This window comes from Megachile rotundata, chromosome 15 (assembly GCF_050947335.1).
Source record: "Megachile rotundata isolate GNS110a chromosome 15, iyMegRotu1, whole genome shotgun sequence".
NCBI classification, from domain to species: domain Eukaryota; kingdom Metazoa; phylum Arthropoda; class Insecta; order Hymenoptera; family Megachilidae; genus Megachile; species Megachile rotundata.
In genome coordinates, this window is record NC_134997.1 from 12,654,615 (window position 1) to 12,675,555 (window position 20,941).

General features: G+C 35.9%; 2 protein-coding genes across 7 annotated transcripts; one reads left to right on the forward strand and one right to left on the reverse strand.

Moving 5' to 3' along the window:
• The first annotated feature begins 80 nt into the window (after window positions 1-80).
• On the forward strand, window positions 81-4,027 carry Pngl (N-glycanase Pngl). Its single transcript, XM_003703595.3, has 6 exons — window positions 81-737; window positions 796-1,103; window positions 1,184-1,408; window positions 1,491-1,665; window positions 1,814-2,233; window positions 2,307-4,027. Exons 1-6 carry the CDS (start codon window positions 516-518, stop codon window positions 2,877-2,879), a joined length of 1,923 nt encoding a protein of 640 aa, XP_003703643.2. The 5' UTR covers window positions 81-515; the 3' UTR covers window positions 2,880-4,027.
• Window positions 3,358-9,207, reverse strand: LOC100874846 (uncharacterized). Of its 6 annotated transcripts, none has more exons than XM_012285882.2 (12): window positions 9,084-9,207; window positions 8,441-8,776; window positions 7,923-8,290; window positions 6,966-7,851; window positions 6,719-6,888; window positions 6,507-6,648; window positions 6,284-6,433; window positions 5,352-5,588; window positions 5,175-5,279; window positions 4,897-5,103; window positions 4,456-4,802; window positions 3,358-4,353 (listed from the first exon to the last, which is right to left on the reverse strand). In XM_012285882.2, exons 2-12 carry the CDS (start codon window positions 8,705-8,707, stop codon window positions 4,239-4,241), a joined length of 2,994 nt encoding a protein of 997 aa, XP_012141272.2. In that variant the 5' UTR covers window positions 8,708-8,776; window positions 9,084-9,207; the 3' UTR covers window positions 3,358-4,238. The 6 variants fall into 6 exon arrangements, with proteins under 6 accessions (XP_012141272.2, XP_012141273.2, XP_003703489.2 ...); XM_012285883.2 differs by having other exon boundaries at window positions 6,966-7,788; window positions 8,996-9,179; XM_003703441.3 differs by having other exon boundaries at window positions 8,996-9,179.
• Window positions 9,208-20,941: the final 11,734 nt, after the last annotated feature.

Below are 20,941 nucleotides of genomic sequence, written 5' to 3' on the forward strand. Positions count from 1 at the left end.
TCTATATAAATAGATGGCGAAGCAAGCGCTTCTGCAGAGACATACAAAGTAGCGCCCATAATTTATATGTGTAGTGGTATTTCGAGTACAATATATTCTTCTCGCAATTAAAAGCAAATGTAGAAGAGAATTTTTAATTCAGAAGAACCTAGACAGAATCAAATATATGCCAAGAACCTAAGAAAGCTCTGGAAGATTCTAGGGAAACTCCAAAAAGAATCTAGTGAGAACCTAGTTGTCAAATTGCAGACAAAATATACCTGCTTGGGTGTATTCTGTACCTGGTCTGATGTACCTCCCTATTTGTGATTTCAATAAACCTATTATTTTTAATATGTAATTGCACATATGCATAATGTCCTCCTTACCATAACAGGATACAGACTCATTGAATATTCAATAGAACATTTGTTCCATCTATTACGTAGTTTCTTGTTTTATTACGCTTGATGAGTTAACGTAATTCGTGTGAATTTACACGTGTCATCTTTGTTAATCCTTTACTCGATATAATTATGGATAAGAGTTTGCAACAATGTTTAGAACTGTTAAAAGAAAATGAAGACGAGATACGAAATGGTGCCGAAAATGCGTTGTTAACCATCTGTCAAAATATTTTATCACATCCAAATGACAAACAGTATCGAAAGGTGTTGCTCGATGATCCTGTAGTTATTCAAAAATTGCTTCCAGCTACTGGTGCCATGGAATGTCTGTTTGACATTGGTTTTGTAGAGGTAATTATATTATATTTTAAGGCAACTGTACAGATTTTTATTTTACTTCATTTAACAGGCTACAGACTATCTCTTATTACCACAAGAGGTATCTCTCACAAAACTACAAACATTGGAAAGTTTCCTTGCAAAAAATGCTATCAAAATTAATCCTGCACGAGCACGTACTGTTAGGAATTCAGCAATTTATGACTTGTTACCTGCAACATGTAATAAAAAAGAGAAAGACTTTTTAATGGGAATTATAACAAATTTTCAACATGTCCTACGGTATGAAGATGAAGGACTTCAAGAAAAAGCTAGAAAAGTAATACCAATTATGGAGCTTGAAGTTGCAACCATGAAAAGAATTAGGGAATTGCAAAAGTAATTACATTTTGTATGATAATATGCTTGCAATATAATATATTTTACAATGTATTTTATGCATTGAATTTTTTACATAGGCATGCCAAAATAGCTCAAACAGAAAAGACTGCCAAAAAGCAATACACTGAGGATGACATAGAAGATGTAAAAGAGTTGTTTCTTATGGAACTTTTACATTGGTTTAAATATGAATTCTTTACATGGGTTGATGGCTTGAAATGTACTGCATGTTCCTCAGAATGTAAATATCTAGAGGTAATAAAATCTGATGACCCTACAATGTCAAGAATTGAAGTGCAAAGGTAATTAAATGTATTTCCATAATTGATTGAATTAATTAGAAAATTATTTTGAATAATAACAAATTCACCAAATGTACTTTAGATGTACCAACTGTGATACACTGGTTCAATTTCCACGTTATTGTGATCCAGAACAATTGTTAATCTCAAGACGTGGACGTTGTGGTGAATGGGCTAATGTATTCACACTGTTCTGTAGAACATTAGGATATGATGCAAGATATGTACATGATGAAACAGATCACGTTTGGACAGAGGTGTGTAATGACCACTGCCCTTATATTAATGAAAAGTATATTCAAAGGTACTCATTATCTCACTCATACAGAAATGAAATTACTTTTATAATCATTAACGATTATCATTGAAAAAAATCAAATCAACAACAGTATATTAATTTTTTAGGTATGGTCCATACGCGAACAACGATGGATTCACGTAGATCCGTGCGAAGATATTATGGATCGACCTCTAATGTATGAAAAAGGCTGGAAAAAGAAATTAACTTATGTAATTGCGTTTTCAAAGGATGAAGTACAAGATGTTACTTGGCGATACACGCGAGACCTATCAGGTGTATTAAAGAGAAGAAAACTTTGTTCTGAAACTAAATTATTACAATTTATTGAGTCGTTAAATAAGTATCGTCAGTCTTCCGCGAACTACAATGCCTCTCGTAAGCAGTATGTAACAAAACGAAAGCTAATGGAACTCGTTGAATTATTACATATGCCCAAAGGACAAAATTCTGACGATGATGATAATTATCAAGAAAGATCCACTGGTTCCTATGAATGGAAATTAGCTCGAGGAGAAATTTCTCAAGTATGATATTTATTTCTTAGATCTGTAAATCTTATCGCATAAATACATATCGTTTCGTATTTTCATATTTCAGGCAAGCCCAAAAGCAAACTATTCTTGGGATATTTCCAAGTATGGCGATACATTCCACTTACGTTATTCAATTGTTGAGGATAGGTATAAGCTAACAAATAATGATAGTAAAGTAATAGAAGAAATATCTGGGTGGCACAATGGAGTATATGAGTTACAAGGTGGAATATTCCGCAAAGTAGAACATGATTGGAAAATGGTATATTTAGTCCGTTCTCCAGGAACTAGTCGTGGCAAGATACAGTGGAACTTTGTAGTATCGAATCCAAATTTATGTATAAAGACCATTAGTTTAAAAGCTGCGGTAAAAACATTCTTCGAGGCTAATGTATCGTGGGAAGTAGAAGCGTTTTTTGATAAAGTGGACCAAAATAAATCGGCTGTTTTTCCTGTCGATGATTGTACCAACTATTATACAGATAAGTTGAAGGGATCGATAAAATTGATTCTTACGGCCACAGTTTCCGGTGGTCAAGGTGACTGTGCGTGGCAACATGCTCAACTATTTCGACAAAGTTTGAAAAGCGAAGGAGACCAATCGTTAGTACTTGATATTCAGTTGGAAAATCGGTAATTATAAAAATTAAGTTATTGGGAATTGTTGGTATGTAATACGAGCTTTCTTTATAATTGGCGTAACTAGGTAGGGACCAGGGTGTACCTACCCCTCTTCAAAGTACGGATTAACATTCCTATCCTTCTAATTTAGCGCGAAGAACGTAAGACCTAGGATATAGTATATTAAACACTTTGAGATTCTTAAATTCCTACATTTTTAATTTTCCATCTCCGAAATTCTCAAAATTTCTCAATTTCCAAAAGCCGCTTATGAGGATCGTTACCGTTATAAATGAAGTTAGAGAACCTGAACTACTCTAGGAAAAAATCCTAGTTACGTAAATGCTTATTATAGCAATATATATTAATATTATGAACGTAAATAATTATGATTATGATAAACATAATTTCAAAATAAATAAAAATATCATGTCTATGAATTGTTCCTTGAAAGAAGAATAATGTATTTAGTCGCAAATAAAGAGAAGTCTTCATGACTTTACAAGTTTGAAAATTTTTATTTCATGTACAAAATAAGCAGACTAGTGATGGCACTTTATAAAGGCATTCGAGTCCAAATAATGTTGTACAATTTTTAACAATAATCTCGCAAACACTAACACTATCTGAACACAACATTTTTATCTTTATATAAATTCTTGTTAAAAATTTATCAAATTATCGTATTATAAAGAATATGATCACTTAAATGTTTTTCAAAAACATTAATATTTTTTATTGAAATAATCTTGTTTATATTATGTATATATAATATGTCGTTGTGTTTCATTCGTTCACAATATAAGTTGCAGAGTTGTAAAATAGTAACATAAAATATCAGTGTGCTTTTCCTTGAGATAACTTGAAAGATTACAACTTACGATTGTATAACATACGAATCAGCAAAAACAGTGATGTACAAGTTGTTGATAAAGAAGTTACGTTAGATAAAGTTTATTACGTTTGTATGCAAGAACGCATAGAAAATAAACAAATATGATATCACAACGTATAAAGATACAGAATGGAAATTGTTACTAAAATACATTATTAACATACCTTGCAGAATGCAGTGTGGGCTAGATATATTTTTGCAATGCATTTGTTGAAGTAATCTCTCATCTACCGTGCAATATATATTTTCAATAAAGTACCGAAATACAATTCCGGCCTAATGTTTATTTATTTACATATTATTAGCGTATATCCCAGCACCAATAAAGTCTTCAATACCGTCGTAGTCTTATACGTACGTCTCATAACATATTTTATACATACAAAAAATATTTAATATCTACATTGTTACAGACCATTAATGACTATTTAAGTAATGATTTTGCGTGTCAGCCGTATTTAATGATTCTTTCAATTAATACTAAATAATATTGCTCGAAAATGATGTATAAAATAAAAGGTAGGCACTGGTATTCTGAGATTTTACGTGATTCACTGTAACTTCTGTGACTGTTTGGTCATCGTATTTGTACCATCTAGACAAACAATACATTTAATATCATTATCTTATTTTTGTTAATATTTAAAATGTGAATCTTGTTACAATTTAAAAGTAGGTTTCAGTCTTATTTACTTACTTGTTTTGAGCGGCATTCTTACAGAAAGCCGTATAATGACCACCTTCCATGGTTCCGTAATGATTCGACATTGCATATAAACTATAACTGTAATTACGAATATTTGGAATGGTATTACTGTCCAGTACCACGTATGGTTTCAAATTAAAACCTGTGAGAGGGAAATCGACTCCGGTATTTCTCTTTTCAAGCCATCCACCGCTTTCAGCGAAACGATTTAAATGTATCACTATAATAGGTGCTAACTTAACGAAATCAAATTTCTTCGTTGCTTCTCGAGACGTCTGACATTTTGGGCATTTCCAACCAATTACCTTCTGACCACTTACAAATTTCAAAATACAGTCCTGGAAATCGAATCAATCAGCTAATTGTAGGATTAACAAAATACATGCTGTAATATCTATACATATAACATACGGTTAGAAACTGAAGACTTACATTTAATGTACACCGGTTGGCATGAGGTAATGACATAGTCAAGCTATTAAAAGTTTCATATGTAGTACTACTTTGTTTACAAAAGCTACACGTAATAGTGGATCTTAGCTGTCCAAAGAACAAATCAGATATAATGGATTTTTGGGATTCCATAGCTTTGTCCCAAGCTTTTTCAGCGACCGTCAAGTCAGATGGTACTTTACAACTCTAAAAGTGTAAAATGAAAATAAGAAATCTAATCTAGCGGTCAAAAGTATTTTAATTGAATGAAACTGTACCTTCTTTAGATCATTGTGCATCCAATCCAAAAGGAAAGTCAGAAATTCATGAGAATCTTGTTGCTCGTAACTTTCAAATTGTAGTTTGTATTGTCCCACAACGATCTATCAATTATAATTCATAATTTAGTGCATAGAAATTCATTAAAGTACCCATGAAAATATCTACTGGATTACCTTAAGATCAAGAGGAGATATACTCTTATACTGTCCTCTCCAAAGTGCTTTAATTACTTGAGCTACCTCTTGAACAACCTGACCCTGAGTGGTATTGTCGTTGCTTGTATTAAGATCGTCGGTGTACAAATTGTCCATAAAATATTTCGCTAGGTGCGTAGTGTTACTTAAACACTGTATAATACTGTTCATATAACACGAATTGCCCAAATTTTTTAATCCTGTAATTCCTGGATGCTGTAATAGAAGTCAACATACTGAATGCTTTGTGTACTTTGATTAGGAAATTCAAGTACTTTAAGTACCATACATTAATCACATTAGTTGGTCACTGAACATATTATATGTGGAGCAACAATTTCTTTCTATGCAATGAAGTTTATAAAAATCTGTTTCTTCCCTGTATTCACAGATTACCTTTTTAAAATAGTACACTTTAAAATTTGGCCCAAATTTTCTAGACAAGTTAACCATCATTTGTTTACAACTTATTTAATCATAAAGCAGGAGAATCACATTCATCCACGTGTTTCAAAAGTACATAATCGATTGGTTGAGTATCACTGAACTTTCTACATTATGATGAATATTATTATTATTTATTAAACGTATTTACAGAGCTATTGATTTATGTAGTTAGCTTCCAATTAAAAAGTTACGTGAAGTAACGGCGGACGTCACACAACATTTGGTGACGATAGTCGGATAAATACTAATGCATATATCGCGATCCATTGTTCCGGAAAGGTTCGAATAAATTGGATTGAGAAGCCATAGACATACAAAACTTTCTTTCTTCATATATATATATCACGTAGAATTGATAAATAATGCGTGTTTAAATCTTGCTTATTTGGTACTTCCAAACATCCACGTGGATGCCAACGGTGATTAATATTTTATGCATAAAAGCTTATAATAGTGATACTTACAACACTTCCATGAACAGGTGTCATTCTTTCTTCGCGATTCGCCCAATTTAAATGAGACGTTTTATTGTCGGTATAAGTTCCATTTTGATTGTACGATGATACCTGCGGCTTTGAACTCCTGTCTATTTGCGGTGCTTTCCGATCTATCAACTAATTAATGAAAATAATGTTTTATAAATACATCTTTTGTAACGATAAGCTGCATAAATTGAAAGAAATGTACCTGTAATAAGTTGGGACTGGAATACGATCGTTCTAAACTACCACCTATTGAATTATTATTATTCATTTTTAAGGGTTCCTTGTGAATTGTACTTTCATTTTCCTTTGTGGACAAATCTTTATAATTATTCTTCGTAGCTTTCCTAAAAAATTAACGAATACGTTTATAGAATATAGATAAGAATAGTCATTTAAATTTGATGTAATACTTACTCTCGTACTTTCGTCCTTTCTGCAGATATATCTTTGATGCGGTGTTTTAACAAAGCAAGACTAAACTCTAAGTTACCCTTTTCATTTTCTTCTGTCGCATTTAATTTAATCGGTTCTTCTTTCATGTGGTATTTAGTAAGTTCATTTTCCAATTTTTTATAATCATTTTGCTATTATATAAAATGAAAATTACTTAGTACCATATATATTACACTCAAGGCATAAATTAACTTTTAGTATTTTTTACCTTCTCTTCTAACTTCATGTAGAGATTCTTCAAATTACCACGAATATATTCTTCTTCATTTGAACTTTTATATTTGGTGCCATCTTGCATGTATAAAGCACGTTCCTCTTCCAAAATGTCTTCTTCTAAACCTTGCTTACTCTTGGCAAGTTCGTTCAACTCTCTCATTAATTTCAGCACCGGTTTTGACTCAATCATAGTTGTATTCATAGAAACTGGTTTGTTACTTCTATCTACGGTTGGTTTCACAGATAGGTCATTCTTTTTTGTAATATTTAACGACCTTCTATGTTGTACTTTTAATGAATTATTATCGAACTGCCTTAAAATTGTACTAGCTTTAGGTATTTTGTCAGTATCAATAGAAGAATTCATCAAGTTGTTAGACTGCAAAGAAATGTTAGCACCTATCTCTGAATCTGTATGCTTATGCCACAATTCTTCATTTGAAACATTGACTTTTAATGTACTTTTCTCTTTATTTACAACCTTTAAATTCGTCGTTTTATGATCACGTAATTTAGAATTCTCTTCCTCTTCCAGATGTATCCATTCAGGATAGTCTATGTTATCTAATATCTCGTCTGGAACACTGTTCAAAGTAGGCTCTGCTATCTTAGGATTTGTTGTGAATGCTGGGTAACGTGTCAGCCATTCTGCATAGCCACCATTTAAGATAGTAATTTTCTTATATTTTATACCAGGATCCCAATCTTCAAAAATTTTTCTCAATTTATTTAAATGATTATCTGGTGTTAATGTTTTGCTTGACGTATTCCAATCAAGTAAAATTATGACATCCACATACTGAGCTCCCCTGTGTCTAAATAAATATAAAGCTTTCTTATCTTTATGGAGGTAATGTTCAAAATGCGTTGTTAATGCACTGAAATGAAAACATTGATGAAACTCAAACAGAGTTAAAGATATAACATTATTTTCTATGTATTTACCTACCCTATTTTTATTTCAGTATTCGGAATGTTAACAATTTTATCAGACATTATCCTTGAGGCCTCATATTGAGACTTGAGTCTAATATCAATGATCAAGTATCTACCATCACCATCTTTTTGCATCAACTGAAACAGCTGATCACAATTTATAATTTCTTCATTATCATCAACCAATGGATCTCTAGTTGGTGTTTCAGGCAATTTTATAGGTCCATCAACTGGAGACATATAAGCATCAATTCCTATTTCATTGTCTATGTCCATCTCCTCCACACTGTTACTTTTCTCCAATTTTGGCTTTGTCTGTTGTTTATATCTTGCATCTAATCTTCGGTTCAAGACTGCAAGTATTTTTCTTACTTCATTGATCTATAAGGAACATTTGTATATTTTATCTGTTCATATAAGCACTGAAGTAGAGCACTGAATATCAGCTTTAAAATAACACCTCAAAACTTCACATTTAGAATACCTTTATCTGTGAACGATAAGTTTAATAAAGCATACGCCACTTCCCACCTGATTGACATGCATATTCGATAAGGTGGACGCTTTGTCGTCTTTATATTCCTGTGTACTTTTCAACCATTCTATGCAATCTAGCCATCTCCTTAACATGATGAATTGTTTCTCCTCATCTCCAAGTCGCTTAGCATTTTCTGCCATATTATACATATCAGGCAATCTTTTGTAAATATCAGTTGGCTTTTTATGATAGAAATTAATTTTAGCCTTCAGCAACAGATCTTTCATGCAAGTGTAATGTAAAGGTACTTTATCAGACATGTTTATTGAGGTATTGCAATACTTCTTCAATGACAATCTCTAGAATACAAGACACTGCTCAGCTTCAACCTTTGAAATAAAAAGAAAGTCATTTAATTACTTGAATTCATGCTTATGCTAAGGTTATGAAGAAAATAAATAATCTATGATTAAGTTAATAGTTTAAAATCAGACATATATGTTTTTATAGAAATGTGTAGTTCATGTAATTGCAAATTTTAATCTGAATATATATTTTCACCAATTAGCATAGTTATAGGCAAACCACTGGATTTAACGGGGACTAACTCTTTTTCCACCCTTGCTGCTTCGTTATCAAGACAGTATCCGTGAATTTTGATATTAAAGCTTTTCACATTAATGTACAAAAACTAACATGAAGTGACATTTCTGCCGATGATCAGAAATGTTAAACTTTTGTAAACACTTAGCCGTCAATGAAATTTTTTGCTAGAAACGGTGTTCTACCGCTACATTATAGCAAAGTAACATGACGTTTATTACAGCAAAAGGCGCCCTCTAAGTCTTTTTGTATCAATAAAGAGACTATAATAATTTTTTCTACTGAGTCAGTTTGCTAGCGATGTAAAAATCAATGATATTACATACTCAGAGATTTTTTAAATATAGATATATACAAACAAATTGTTTTGTTTAAAAATGTTACACAATTTTAATATGTCGATAAGATAGTTTTCGTGTTATAGTTAACGCTCACTTTTCGAGATGGCGCTTATAGTGTATTATAGTATAGGGTTCTCTATGTATACAGATTTTAGTTTTTATTCAATTTAGGCCTACATAAATATAATTAATATTTTCTACAGTATTTCGTATATATTTTTACAAATATATAATAAAGATATAATAACCCGAAAGAGTCTTGGTTTTATATTGTTTAAAATCATTTAATAGTGTAGACACTTGATGTGTTTTAACAATGATAATTTGTATGATTTCATTCCGCATATGTACAGTTCAGTAACATTGTTTAGGTGGTCAATTGCTATCACTTCAGCTCGTACAATTCTCTTTATCCGTGTCCCTAGTACGTCTTGGACGGTGGTCAGTATAAATGGGTTTGCTGTCCACAGGAGTCCGATAATTTGGCAGTCGAGAGGGTTGTAAGAGGGCTTTGACCAGTTTGTCAGCCGCCAATGTACGTAAGAGAGGGTCCTCCGCTTCTCAAGCTCCGCTACGTCGATTTGTCTTCGACCACGATGGATAAACTCCCCACGATTTGTCACGCTGACGATTCTCTCATTGAAAATCAATTGACGATTACCTCTTCTGAATATTCTAATTTTTGTCCAGACATTAGTATCCTACTCGTTTGCTAATAGCGTTTAAATATTCAAAAGCAATCTCACCTTCAAGGATTCCTTCAAGATTCATAAAATTGTAAGAATTTAAAATGGAATCAAAGTGGTCCTAGGGTACTCTCTAATCTCTTCCTAAGACTTCCATATATTCTTCCTCAAAATTCATCTAGGACCTTTCTAGGCTTCCTCAATCGTAACAGAATTGGATATAGAATTTCCATTATCATGCAAAATCATGTACGCGATTCGCACGAGAAGAATGTTAATGTTAAAGAGGTTGCATCGTTTAAGCCAGTAACAATATGGCTGAACGAACAGAACGGAATGGAGTGAAACGTGCAAGGCTGTCGGGATGGAGTGAGTACGGTCGACAGTAGTTGGTGGGCTATAATAACGTATAAAGTAATTAAGGACATCGGGCGACAGCCAGGAAAAGGGTAGGGTAAGGAGGGTGGAGGGGTAGTGGGGAGGGTGGAAAACGGACAGTTTAGGGAATGCGACATTTACATAGTAATTAAATCGCGGGAGCAAGTGGGACCGTTGGGGAAGATACTGGTGCTCGAGCAATTACAGACGCATTAGATTGCGGTAAGCACTTGTTTATGGCCTTACCCGGCGTCGCTTCACTCTACTCGATTCTGTTCACTCGTTCACCTCACAGTTAGATTATGCGAAACCTTCCGCTCTTTTTTTTTCTTTCTTTTCTTCTACTATAGTGTTTCGATTGCAATGGTCAGCTAGTTAATCACCGATTATCTATTAAGATTTCCAAGCTGCAATTTATCATGCAGATGTTTCTGATTTGCAATATTATAGTAATTAAGTTGATTAAGTACATGTAGCTAATATAGCGTACTTAAAGATATTTAGGTATGCTAGAATACCTAGGTAGTCACTGAATTTCGTGCACGTTGTGTACTTAACTGGAATATATATTTATGTTATCATCCTTAAATCATCGCCGCCCACACACTTAATCTTGTTTCAATTTCATAAAGTAATTCTTGATGCAATAAAGATACATTCTCGAACAAACAAACTGGTCGATTAACGTTCTGGATGCACTATGCGCTTCATTCATTCCTTGTCGTCTCTCAATTAACTAATTGAAACGATTGCTGTACCTCGTTTCGATCGTAAACAAAACGACTAGTGCTCCGCTCGCGAACGTCGCTCTATGGAAATGAAATTTTACTTAAAAGCAGCAGCAGCATCGCGGCAAAATGAAAACGGGGCCATATAAGGGTGCGATATTCAATTAGCGAGCGGCGACAACGATGACACATAGTTGTCTTCGTCGGATGTTAAACGAAGTAGAACGGTCCCTTGGGGATGGCCAGCTGTTAGCATAACTAGTCGGCAAGTGCTGCGAGGTATATCGCAAACGAATGACTTGGCTTCTTCATCCGAAAACTATAAATTTTCTTTCTCCGTGTCGCTCTTGTTTTACACAAATTTATTTATTTATTTCCCGTTTCCTTTGTGCTGCGTTTGAAGAATTTGGTTACGTCAATACGTTTTATATTTCAGAGCAGGTTCCAAATCTGAAAAGAGCAATAAAAATCCAATTAATGCAAAATAACAATTTTAATTCATAGATTAATAACAATTATAAATTTGACAAAGGTAAATCAGATGTCATGTAACGATCGCAATTCGATACGTTTTAGTAAAGCTGTTTGAAATTTGCTCAAACTAGTTCCCATCTCACCGTGACTTTTCAAATAAATATTTCGATCTATTTGCACAAGGGGGAGGGAAGGACTGTACACGGTCAAAGGAAGGGAGACAAGCTTATTGTTAGTCTATTTTGTACCCTACTGGTTGCTGCCATTGGGATACGTTTCAACCAACAGACGAATTGGAGTCAATAAACGAAAGCATGCTAGTCGTTACAATCACAAAAGCTTCTAAATTCTGCACGTACGTTCAAAGGCTTCAGACGTGTAATTTGACTTTAATCACAGTTTCATGGAGGATCGTTGTACAATTATTTCAAATGCTCTTTTATAACTTTTGTCTATTCATCTTAATGCGAATAAAATGTGCTTGTAAAAAAACAGACAGACATATATCATTTTACGTAAAAAGGTTTTGGCGTAACTAAGAAGCTACATCTTATTGTCGAAAATTGTCCTTTTGAATTAGAAAGTTGTAGCAACAGGAATGACAAGTACAACACAGTATCATTTCACTTTCAACTCTACACCAAAATCCCGAATACCGATATTAAAACCATCATACAATTATGCATGTACGTCCGAGTAATTAATGACAGAACTCCAAATCCTCCTAATCCACAAAAAGATATCCCTAAAAAAACAGCAAGTTGTCTGCGGTCTACCCAAAAAAAGGAGTATCCGACTCGTAAAAGCGGGGGTGAAGAAGGATGGTGTTAAAAGTGTGTACCAAAAAGAGCATCCAAATCTCGACGAAGACAGCCAGATAACGAAACACCATGACACTGTAAAGGATAGAACACGATAGAGGAAAAAATAGTGGGGACGAATAGGTTCTCTATGCTTGGCTCGAATGACTTTGCAGGCAACAATTGAGGGAGAGAAAGGTAGACGCATAATGGTTGGAGATCAAGAACCATAATAGACCATAGGGTATACGCGACGGGGTACCAACTGACTGACTGACTGACTGACTTATTTGTATTATGGCATTATAGAAGGCAACCCTATATCCGGGGCCGTGAATCCGGTGGCCCCCGTTCAACGTCGGAGAATTCAGCCGACACGTCGGCGGCGAACAGGCGAAGGGACGCCCATCCAGTTGACCTGCACCGCCTAATTTGACGCTTTAACCTATTGTCGGTGCACGAAGGGCCTTTCAATCGAGGAGGGTATAAGGAGAATCGTGAAAAGCGCGTGGGTCGTTTGTCCTAGTCCGAAAAATGCGGACAGGATGCGGAGCCGGTGGCGGAACATCGCGTACAATGTACATGTCCATTTCCTTAGACGTTCTGAACATCAAAATTATTCGAGATATGTACTGGAGTGTCTGGCAATTTGTCGATCTTCAACTGAGAGTTACTTTCAGCCCTTTCGTGATTTATTCGGGACCCTATACTTTGTCGAACCCTTTTTGGGCAAATGATCCTTTAAGACCCTCTAAATCTTTATCATTTATGATAAGGTATTTCTACAACCTCTAAATTTCTCAACACCTGTGTAAGGTTACTTTGTAGTGTCAATGCTGGAATTCCTATGGCGTTCATCATCTATCCAGGATAAAATTCCTAGGGTTCATCATTTTCGCCATGTTAGAATTTCTTGTCCCTGGAACATACGATCTCGTATCAATAACAATTAATTTCAGGCTATTAAATTAATACAGATTATGTATATATGTAATTAATATGGATTATGTATGGTCTTATAATGAAACATTTTCAAATACTAAATGCAGTTTGAATTTCTGTCTTCGTTGAAACGTCAGTGAGGGTTTTATAACGCGTAATAAAAGAATAAATCGCGGCTTATCGTTCCATTTAAATGTGAAACAGAAAATCTATGTTATCTGCAATGCGTATTATCTCTAATAAACCGATACGCTCTACGTAAATATCGCAAATTGTATTCGCACCGGGAAAACGCTTTTCATGATCTCTGTTATTGCTCCCGATAGCGACACGCATATCTATAATCAAGAAATTACCTTTAAAATTATACTTCAATCAATTACTCTCGGTACAATTTTCGGTGATCGAACGGAACATGAATTTACAACTCGCGATTAACACGATCCCGATAAGGGCACTTATGCAGCTAATTATTTCGAATTACACCTTTATCCATCATTCATGAAGATCTAAAATTACCTCAAAATTATGTTCCGAGTCCTCTTTTGTTTCACACTCAATATTACACTCTAAGGGTAAAATATCCGAAGTTTGAACGTTCCCAGATTCGACCGATCTTGAGTCCCAAAATCGAACCCTGCAAAAAAGAAGAAAGAGAAAGAAAATAATCAATGACGCCACTTTGTTCCCAGGGCTGATTTGCGAGATAAAGCGATAGGGCCAGGATCGAGGTATCGTTAATACAAGAGAGATTATACGCATCTGCCGCGACTCGTAGCTCACGTCCGGGCACAATTGTTGCCGATCGAGAAAATATCTTGGCTGGATGTTACAAAACCCCTAACAACAATAATGATGTCGATTTTCTGCGTGCGTGGCCCGTACCATCCATCATCGACTGGTTATTATTTAAGCCGCAACTTGACGCCATAAATACGTCGTTAGAGGTAAAGTCCTCGCTCGTACCGGGAACAATGTTGTTCGCGATGACATTGATGCATTGGACCTCATCTTTAGGCCAGCGACGGCGTTACTTATTGCACCCGCTTAGGGAGGATCGTCGACGGACAATTAGGAGCAGTCCGCTTTCCAGATACGTTTTATTTCCACGAGCCTCGAACTGATTCGCTCTTGCGAAACCATTGCGCTACTAGAAAAAATTTGCCGGTTCCGGAGTATGAAAAGTTGTGAGAAATTAAACGGCTAAGTGACAGAGCATCTACCGATTTGAAAAGTCATAGTAAAATTTTGATTTCCAAATTATAGTTGGAAAAAATAACAGAACGATAGAGATGTGGAATTTTGAATAACTGAATAAGCGCTGTGATCTTCCTTTTATAACAGTAATTTGAAAGAATTAAATTTCTATAGCGAGCTAAGAAATTCAGCAAATTATGCGGGATTCAATGCGATATTCGGATCGATTTTCTGTCCGCAGGATGCGCCGTTTATGAAAACGAGCCCGACAAACGATCGGTCCTGAATCAATTTCGATTGAAGGATCGTGCAAACAATTACGTGGTGCTTTATTAACATTCACGCTAATATAGCAATAAATTCGTGCGAAGTAGCCGGCCACGTTCGGTACGTCGATCGATACGCGCTTTGTATATCGTTTCAAACCGGTTCTCGATAGTATATTATGCAAATATTTAGCTATTAATGTTTTCTTTATGACGGTGCGCAAGTAATTTGTTTCGTAATTAGTATTTAGCGTAAGAGTTATTCGTTTGGTAATTACGCGAGCGCGATACTCTTCCCGTCGATGAGAATCCGACAGTTTTGCATACAATTTTCATTAGTCCATCGTGGCGCATTAGAGGTTAATGTGATCGGTTAAATATTGGAATTTACACGTGCTAAACTCGCGACAGAAAAGTGCTGCGTTCCCGACCGACTAATATTCGCTCATCGTATTTGGAATGAAGCTCATAAAGCGCTTTTTATCTCTCTTTCTCGTTTAAAGTTTTTTGATACGGATAGTTAAATTATTAAGAACTATTTATCCGTATTAAAAAACTACCTGTACACAAAATTAAACGGCGTGAAACGGCGGAAAGATTAAAACGAGACAATTTCATTCGCGAGCGTACTTGGACGGAATATCAACAACGAATGCATTTTCTCGAGAAGATGTAGCGCTGTTGATGTTGTTTCAACGGAGAAAAAAGGAGTGTACGGCGCAAAATGAATGTAAAAATAAACGAGATCGAGAACGAAGTAAACATGGTCGTTCACGATAGTCTGACTGAAATATGCAAATGCTGGCGTGTGTAGTAACACGAGGGATAAAGAGGGTTGGCGGCGTGATTCCGGACAATTCAAATCTTTCGTTGTAGGCGTCGCGAGGGTGGCCCTTCTCGAATACGTGATTTACCATCAAATTTTACGGGAGAACGAGAAAAAGAGGGTTAAGGAGACTCTTCTACCGACATTCATTGAAATAAAGACATTTTTCGAGAAATATGGAGGCATTTTAAACCTTGCATCGAGTAAAAAATTAGTCTTTCGAATCAGACCCATCAGAATAATTTTCACATTAACTTTCTTACTGAGTGACAAAATTTCCAAAAGCTATCGCAAGCTGTAGTACAAGGCTGAACAAGATAGAGCAGCGGGAAAAACTGTGTTCCCTCCACGTTCGGTCAGAAACTTCCTTATTTTACGGATCGGTGATAAATGAATCTCTCTTCACTCGCGAGAAGTTCACCCGTCTATCACACGAAGACGAAGAAGAAGCTTGACAAATGATAAGCGCATGCAAAGCGAGGTAAAAGCAGATTTTGAGTAGAGTAAACGTCGCCACCGGGCACCAGATATCCACGGTGTGAATGGACCGACACATAATGTTCGAACCTGTAGTCTCCTCTCTCTTTTCCTCTCTCCTTACTATGCCGAATGACTGATAGTACGAAAGAGGATAGAAAGTTAAGCCTGTTTGTCGGGGTCCTACGAATCGAAGGCAGCTGTGCGTTTGGGCCACGAAGGCTCCTTTATGGGGGACCCAACAAAGCCGGCTGTCGTATTTGGACAGTATTAGCGTTAAATTTGGTCAATGAAATAGTTTCACAGGGACGTGAAGGGTGTGTAACACCGGGAACGCGGATTCCTCATCGATGATCGACCATGTTCGACTTTTTGACGTTCTAAGAGCACTGGCGTAACTAGGATTTTCCCCAAGGGTTTCTCTTCTAAATTATAATTGTAATAGTTTGCAAATTCAACAGTTCATAGATTTGAAGGTTTATAGATTTGAGAATTTGAAGATTTGGAAAATTAAAAATTTGCAGTTGATAACTGAGAGTTTATGGAAGTTCTCAGATTAGAGATCTGATTTGGACAACTGAGATTTAAAAGTTGTGAAATTTATAAATTTCATGAGATTTTATCTCAGACCCTGGTCCCCACCTAGTTACGCCACTGGTCTCGAGTCCTTCTAGCTTCTCCTAGTAGTCCTCTCGTCGGTGAACTTCTTTTGCGTCTTCGGACAGAGAAGAGCATCGTTATTAATCATCCATTCAACTCCCTCTGTTTCCGGCTTAACTCGGATCTGAGAATAGCAGGTAGCGGCTCTCGCGACGGTAATTATAATTAGCCTATTATCCAGCCGCCTGGAATTTTCCTTCATTTTTTTTCTCTGGTTTGGAGCAGTCTTTGTTGATCCTCCTCGGTGAACAACGAGTTTAAGAGTGGCTGGTCATCTGGGATCCCACGAACTGGCTCCTGTATACAGATTTTTAAACATCATCAATGAGTTCTTTTTGGCAAGCTGAATATTTTTATTTGTTTTTAAGACAATGGATGGAAGATGTTAAGAGAATATGATTAAACTGTTACATGCGGATAAAATAATCTGTTGGCCTTGTTTATTGATTTTCGAATTAGGTAACGACTCAATGGAGTTTTATTAATACTGTCCCCGAAAGATCATCGCATTACCGAGCTTCACAGTCGGGTCAACCGTTTCGTTACGCATCGGAATTTCTTTCGAAATGGTTCCATTAAATCCACCTCTGAAATGTCTCAATCTTCCATCCAGTATTAAATGTTTTTTCACAATGTTCAAATTTTAAAATGAATAGTTTTTCATTAACTTAAAGTTAAAGAGTTAACATCAATTAAACCTGATCTTATTCAAACTCGTATAAATAAAGATATTAAAAAGATGAACGCATGTGGACCACTAATATGCTAATCATTACCAAAGCTCACCTTCTGTTCAATTTAACCACCGATTGTCCCTCAAAGCGGAACCTGAACACGCATACGATTATACGATTTAAATACGATCAAATGCTTAGAAAGCGTGACGTAAAAAAAAGGACCGAGTCAAAAAGAGAAACGAACATAGTCCAAATTAGACGAGGGGGTTACAGGAGGAGGGAACGAGTGGCTAACTGTATGGTTATCCCATCATCTGCCGTGGAACACGATGACACGGATCAACAGTGGGCAAAAGGATCTCCGTTGCATGGCTAATATAATGCAATCATCGGCGTGTAATGATCGGGTCACAATGGCCGCCGGTTGGGTGCCCCTGTAAAACTGATTTCTCCGTCAGTCTGACACTTTTCGTTTGCTCTTTTTCCGTCGCGCGTACGACACTCTGTGGCCGTTAATAAAAGCCGATGATGCGTGAAATTAGCGAGCATTTATCACCGTACCCCCCATAAGCTGGCTCAATTATCGCTTTATGTCCCGTAAAACGAAACGAAAAGAGAAGAAAGGAAACACGGAAGTTGAGGAAAATTTAGCTTCTGGCAGACGTTTTGAAGAACAGTAGCTGGAAAATTTGGTAATCTACAATTTCATTTTTCTACACTTTTAAATTTCTGTCTTATTAAGAGTAAATGAAATTGTAAATAACTATGAGCTTTAATTCTCAAAACTATAACTTGTATACGCAAAACTGAAGCTTTATACGTGGTTCATTCTTCACGCCTGAATGGTCGAACATCGACTAAACGGATGTCCCGTCATCCAAATAGTCAGGTCTCCCTATTTGACTGCAATTCGTAGCTCGAATAACGTTGTTGAAACGCTTCGAAAGGCTATCGAGGGCTGCATGAAAAATTAGCCCCGAAATGCTGAACAGGGAGAGTAAACCGACGGTCGAAGACAGGGAATATCGAATATAACAGATGCGTCCAGCAACAACGGAATATTCAGAGGGAATATATCGAGAAATTTATATTCGACCCGCGATTACGAGTCTCATGATCACGTCGTAGGCATTCGAACTTTTTACGAAAACCTATAGTTGTAACTTGGTAGACTTCTTCTTCGTGACACTCTTATCCTTTACTATCGTTCCTTCAACTTCGAAACAAGTATTTCGATAAAGAAATAGAGGGTGACGATGTGTCTTGTGTATGGGGTTAGTTGGAAAGGGAGATCCTTTTGCGAATCAAGGGACAAACCTTTCCTATCGCCATTTTTAAGCCTTTGTAGAGTCTGATTTATCGTCGGCCTTGTTGCTATTTAACTGGAGGGGTTGTTTTCGGCATGTTCTTGTTACGTACGCCACTGGGTTTATTATTATTCATGCGATTTGGAATGTGCTTTGAATTGTAGTTGCAGTTTTGAATGTACATATCAATTAAGAGATCCTTTTCTAGTTACTCTCTTAGACCCAAAAAATGGAACTTACATTTTTCCTTGCAAACTCCTCAAGATCTTCAAAGTTTCCAAATTCATAAAAATCCTACAAATCACTCCATAAAATCTTAAAATCCTCAAACTCCTCAGTGTCTATCAACCTGTCAATAAATAAATAAAAATGTCAGCTAAAAATTATAGAGAATGGAACAATACATAGCTATTAACGTCCAATTTACAATTGAATTTGCTAATTCGTAATTCATTAATCGTTTCAATTGCTTCGGAAGACCTAATGCCTGCAGTCCATTAATCGAGTCGACGAGTTGGAGAGCTTTATTGCCGGCTGATCAACGCGACGATGTAATTTGCACGATTTTATTGAACGGCCCAACTCGCTGGTAATAATTTCACTGTAAACAGGAAGGACGATTGGCAATGGGGAGGAATACCATGGAACAGAGAGACGTAGGTGGCAGGCCCCACACGGATAGTATAATGACTTTCCATAGGAAGCAGATAAAAGCGAATGATGGGACTAGTTCTTAACGAGAAATTTATGCTCCACGTTGCCACCTCGTACGAGGATTACGCCGGCAGAAATGCGATTTTTTTCGAATTACAAAGGACATGGAACGGATGTTAGGTTACATACGTGCGTGAGTGAACAACGATCCGGCAAATGGATTTTAAATTGCGGCTCGAGCTTGGAATGAACTGTTTAAAGGGATGAGAAACTTCTGGTAAGATCTTGACGCCATTCGTTGCTCGTTATTCGATTCGAAATTTTGATGATTTCGAGTCCAGATGGCGGAGAGTGAAGAAGAAGGACGATCATTTGATTGCGAATTTATTCGCCTCTTTGTCCGACTATTTGTACCTATAATTAGAAATAAGATAAATATTATTTTTGCATGCTCGCCCTCCAAGTTTTTAAGCTCAAAGAAATTTGATGCTTTCGAATTTTTCCTACTTTTTACTGAATGAAAAAGTAGTTAACGCGAAAGTTCTAACTATAAAACTTCGGTAATGATTTTAGAGTCTTTCGTTTCAGAAGACTTCAATTTACGTTCCATAAGAAAGTGCAGAATTCTTATTCGGAAGAAAATGAGATTCTATATCGATTAGATTCCATGTACCGACGGATACTCTTCTTTTAATATATATGTTTCATTCCAATTTTTCAGCTTCCGTTCTTCAGACAATAATTTAACAACTTTGCATTAATTTTTCGTAGTTAAATAAACAATAATTACATGTCGACACAAATATTCTTAAAGTTGTCTTCCAGTACGTGCATTGAAACAGAAGAAGACAGTTAATATCCAAGTGTATCGATCGTTGTATAATAAAAGTCATCTTATTTAAACAGAGGATCAACAGATTATTTCCCGTAATTCAAACGGTGCTATCGAGGAGCATCGTAAAACCTGCCATATGCCGTGCCCTCATGAAGCATCAAGTCGCGCTTTTATCGCGTATCATTGTCTCTATATTATTATACCGCGCTGTATCATGGCCGTTTAATACGGATTATTACGATAACCGGACGCTGAAGAGGTTCTCATTGATTTCGAGTTCAATTTTCCGTTAAAATTCTCGATACATAATTGCAATAATATCTGCACCAAAATGTATGACTAAATTACTTACCAAATTTCCAAAAATTGGCTATGCTTGATGTAAGGACGTTGTAACTAATAGTCAAGTCAGAGGATCCACCCTAGTTACACCAAAATGACTGAAGGTACCTAAAAAATATATAAAATATCCATTAGTACCACATTAATCGTACTAGATATCTAGTAAAACTTAAACTGAAAACTGGAATGGTCACAAACAAGCTTTACCACGTACCCTTGGTACCCTTTCAACTGTGATATTCTACGTACCAAAAATGAACCCAAATGCAAACAATAATTTCCACATCCTTTATTCGTAACAAACTCCTGAAGTCTTGTCGTATAAAGGATTGTACTGATTTGAGGTACTCCTCACCCCGAA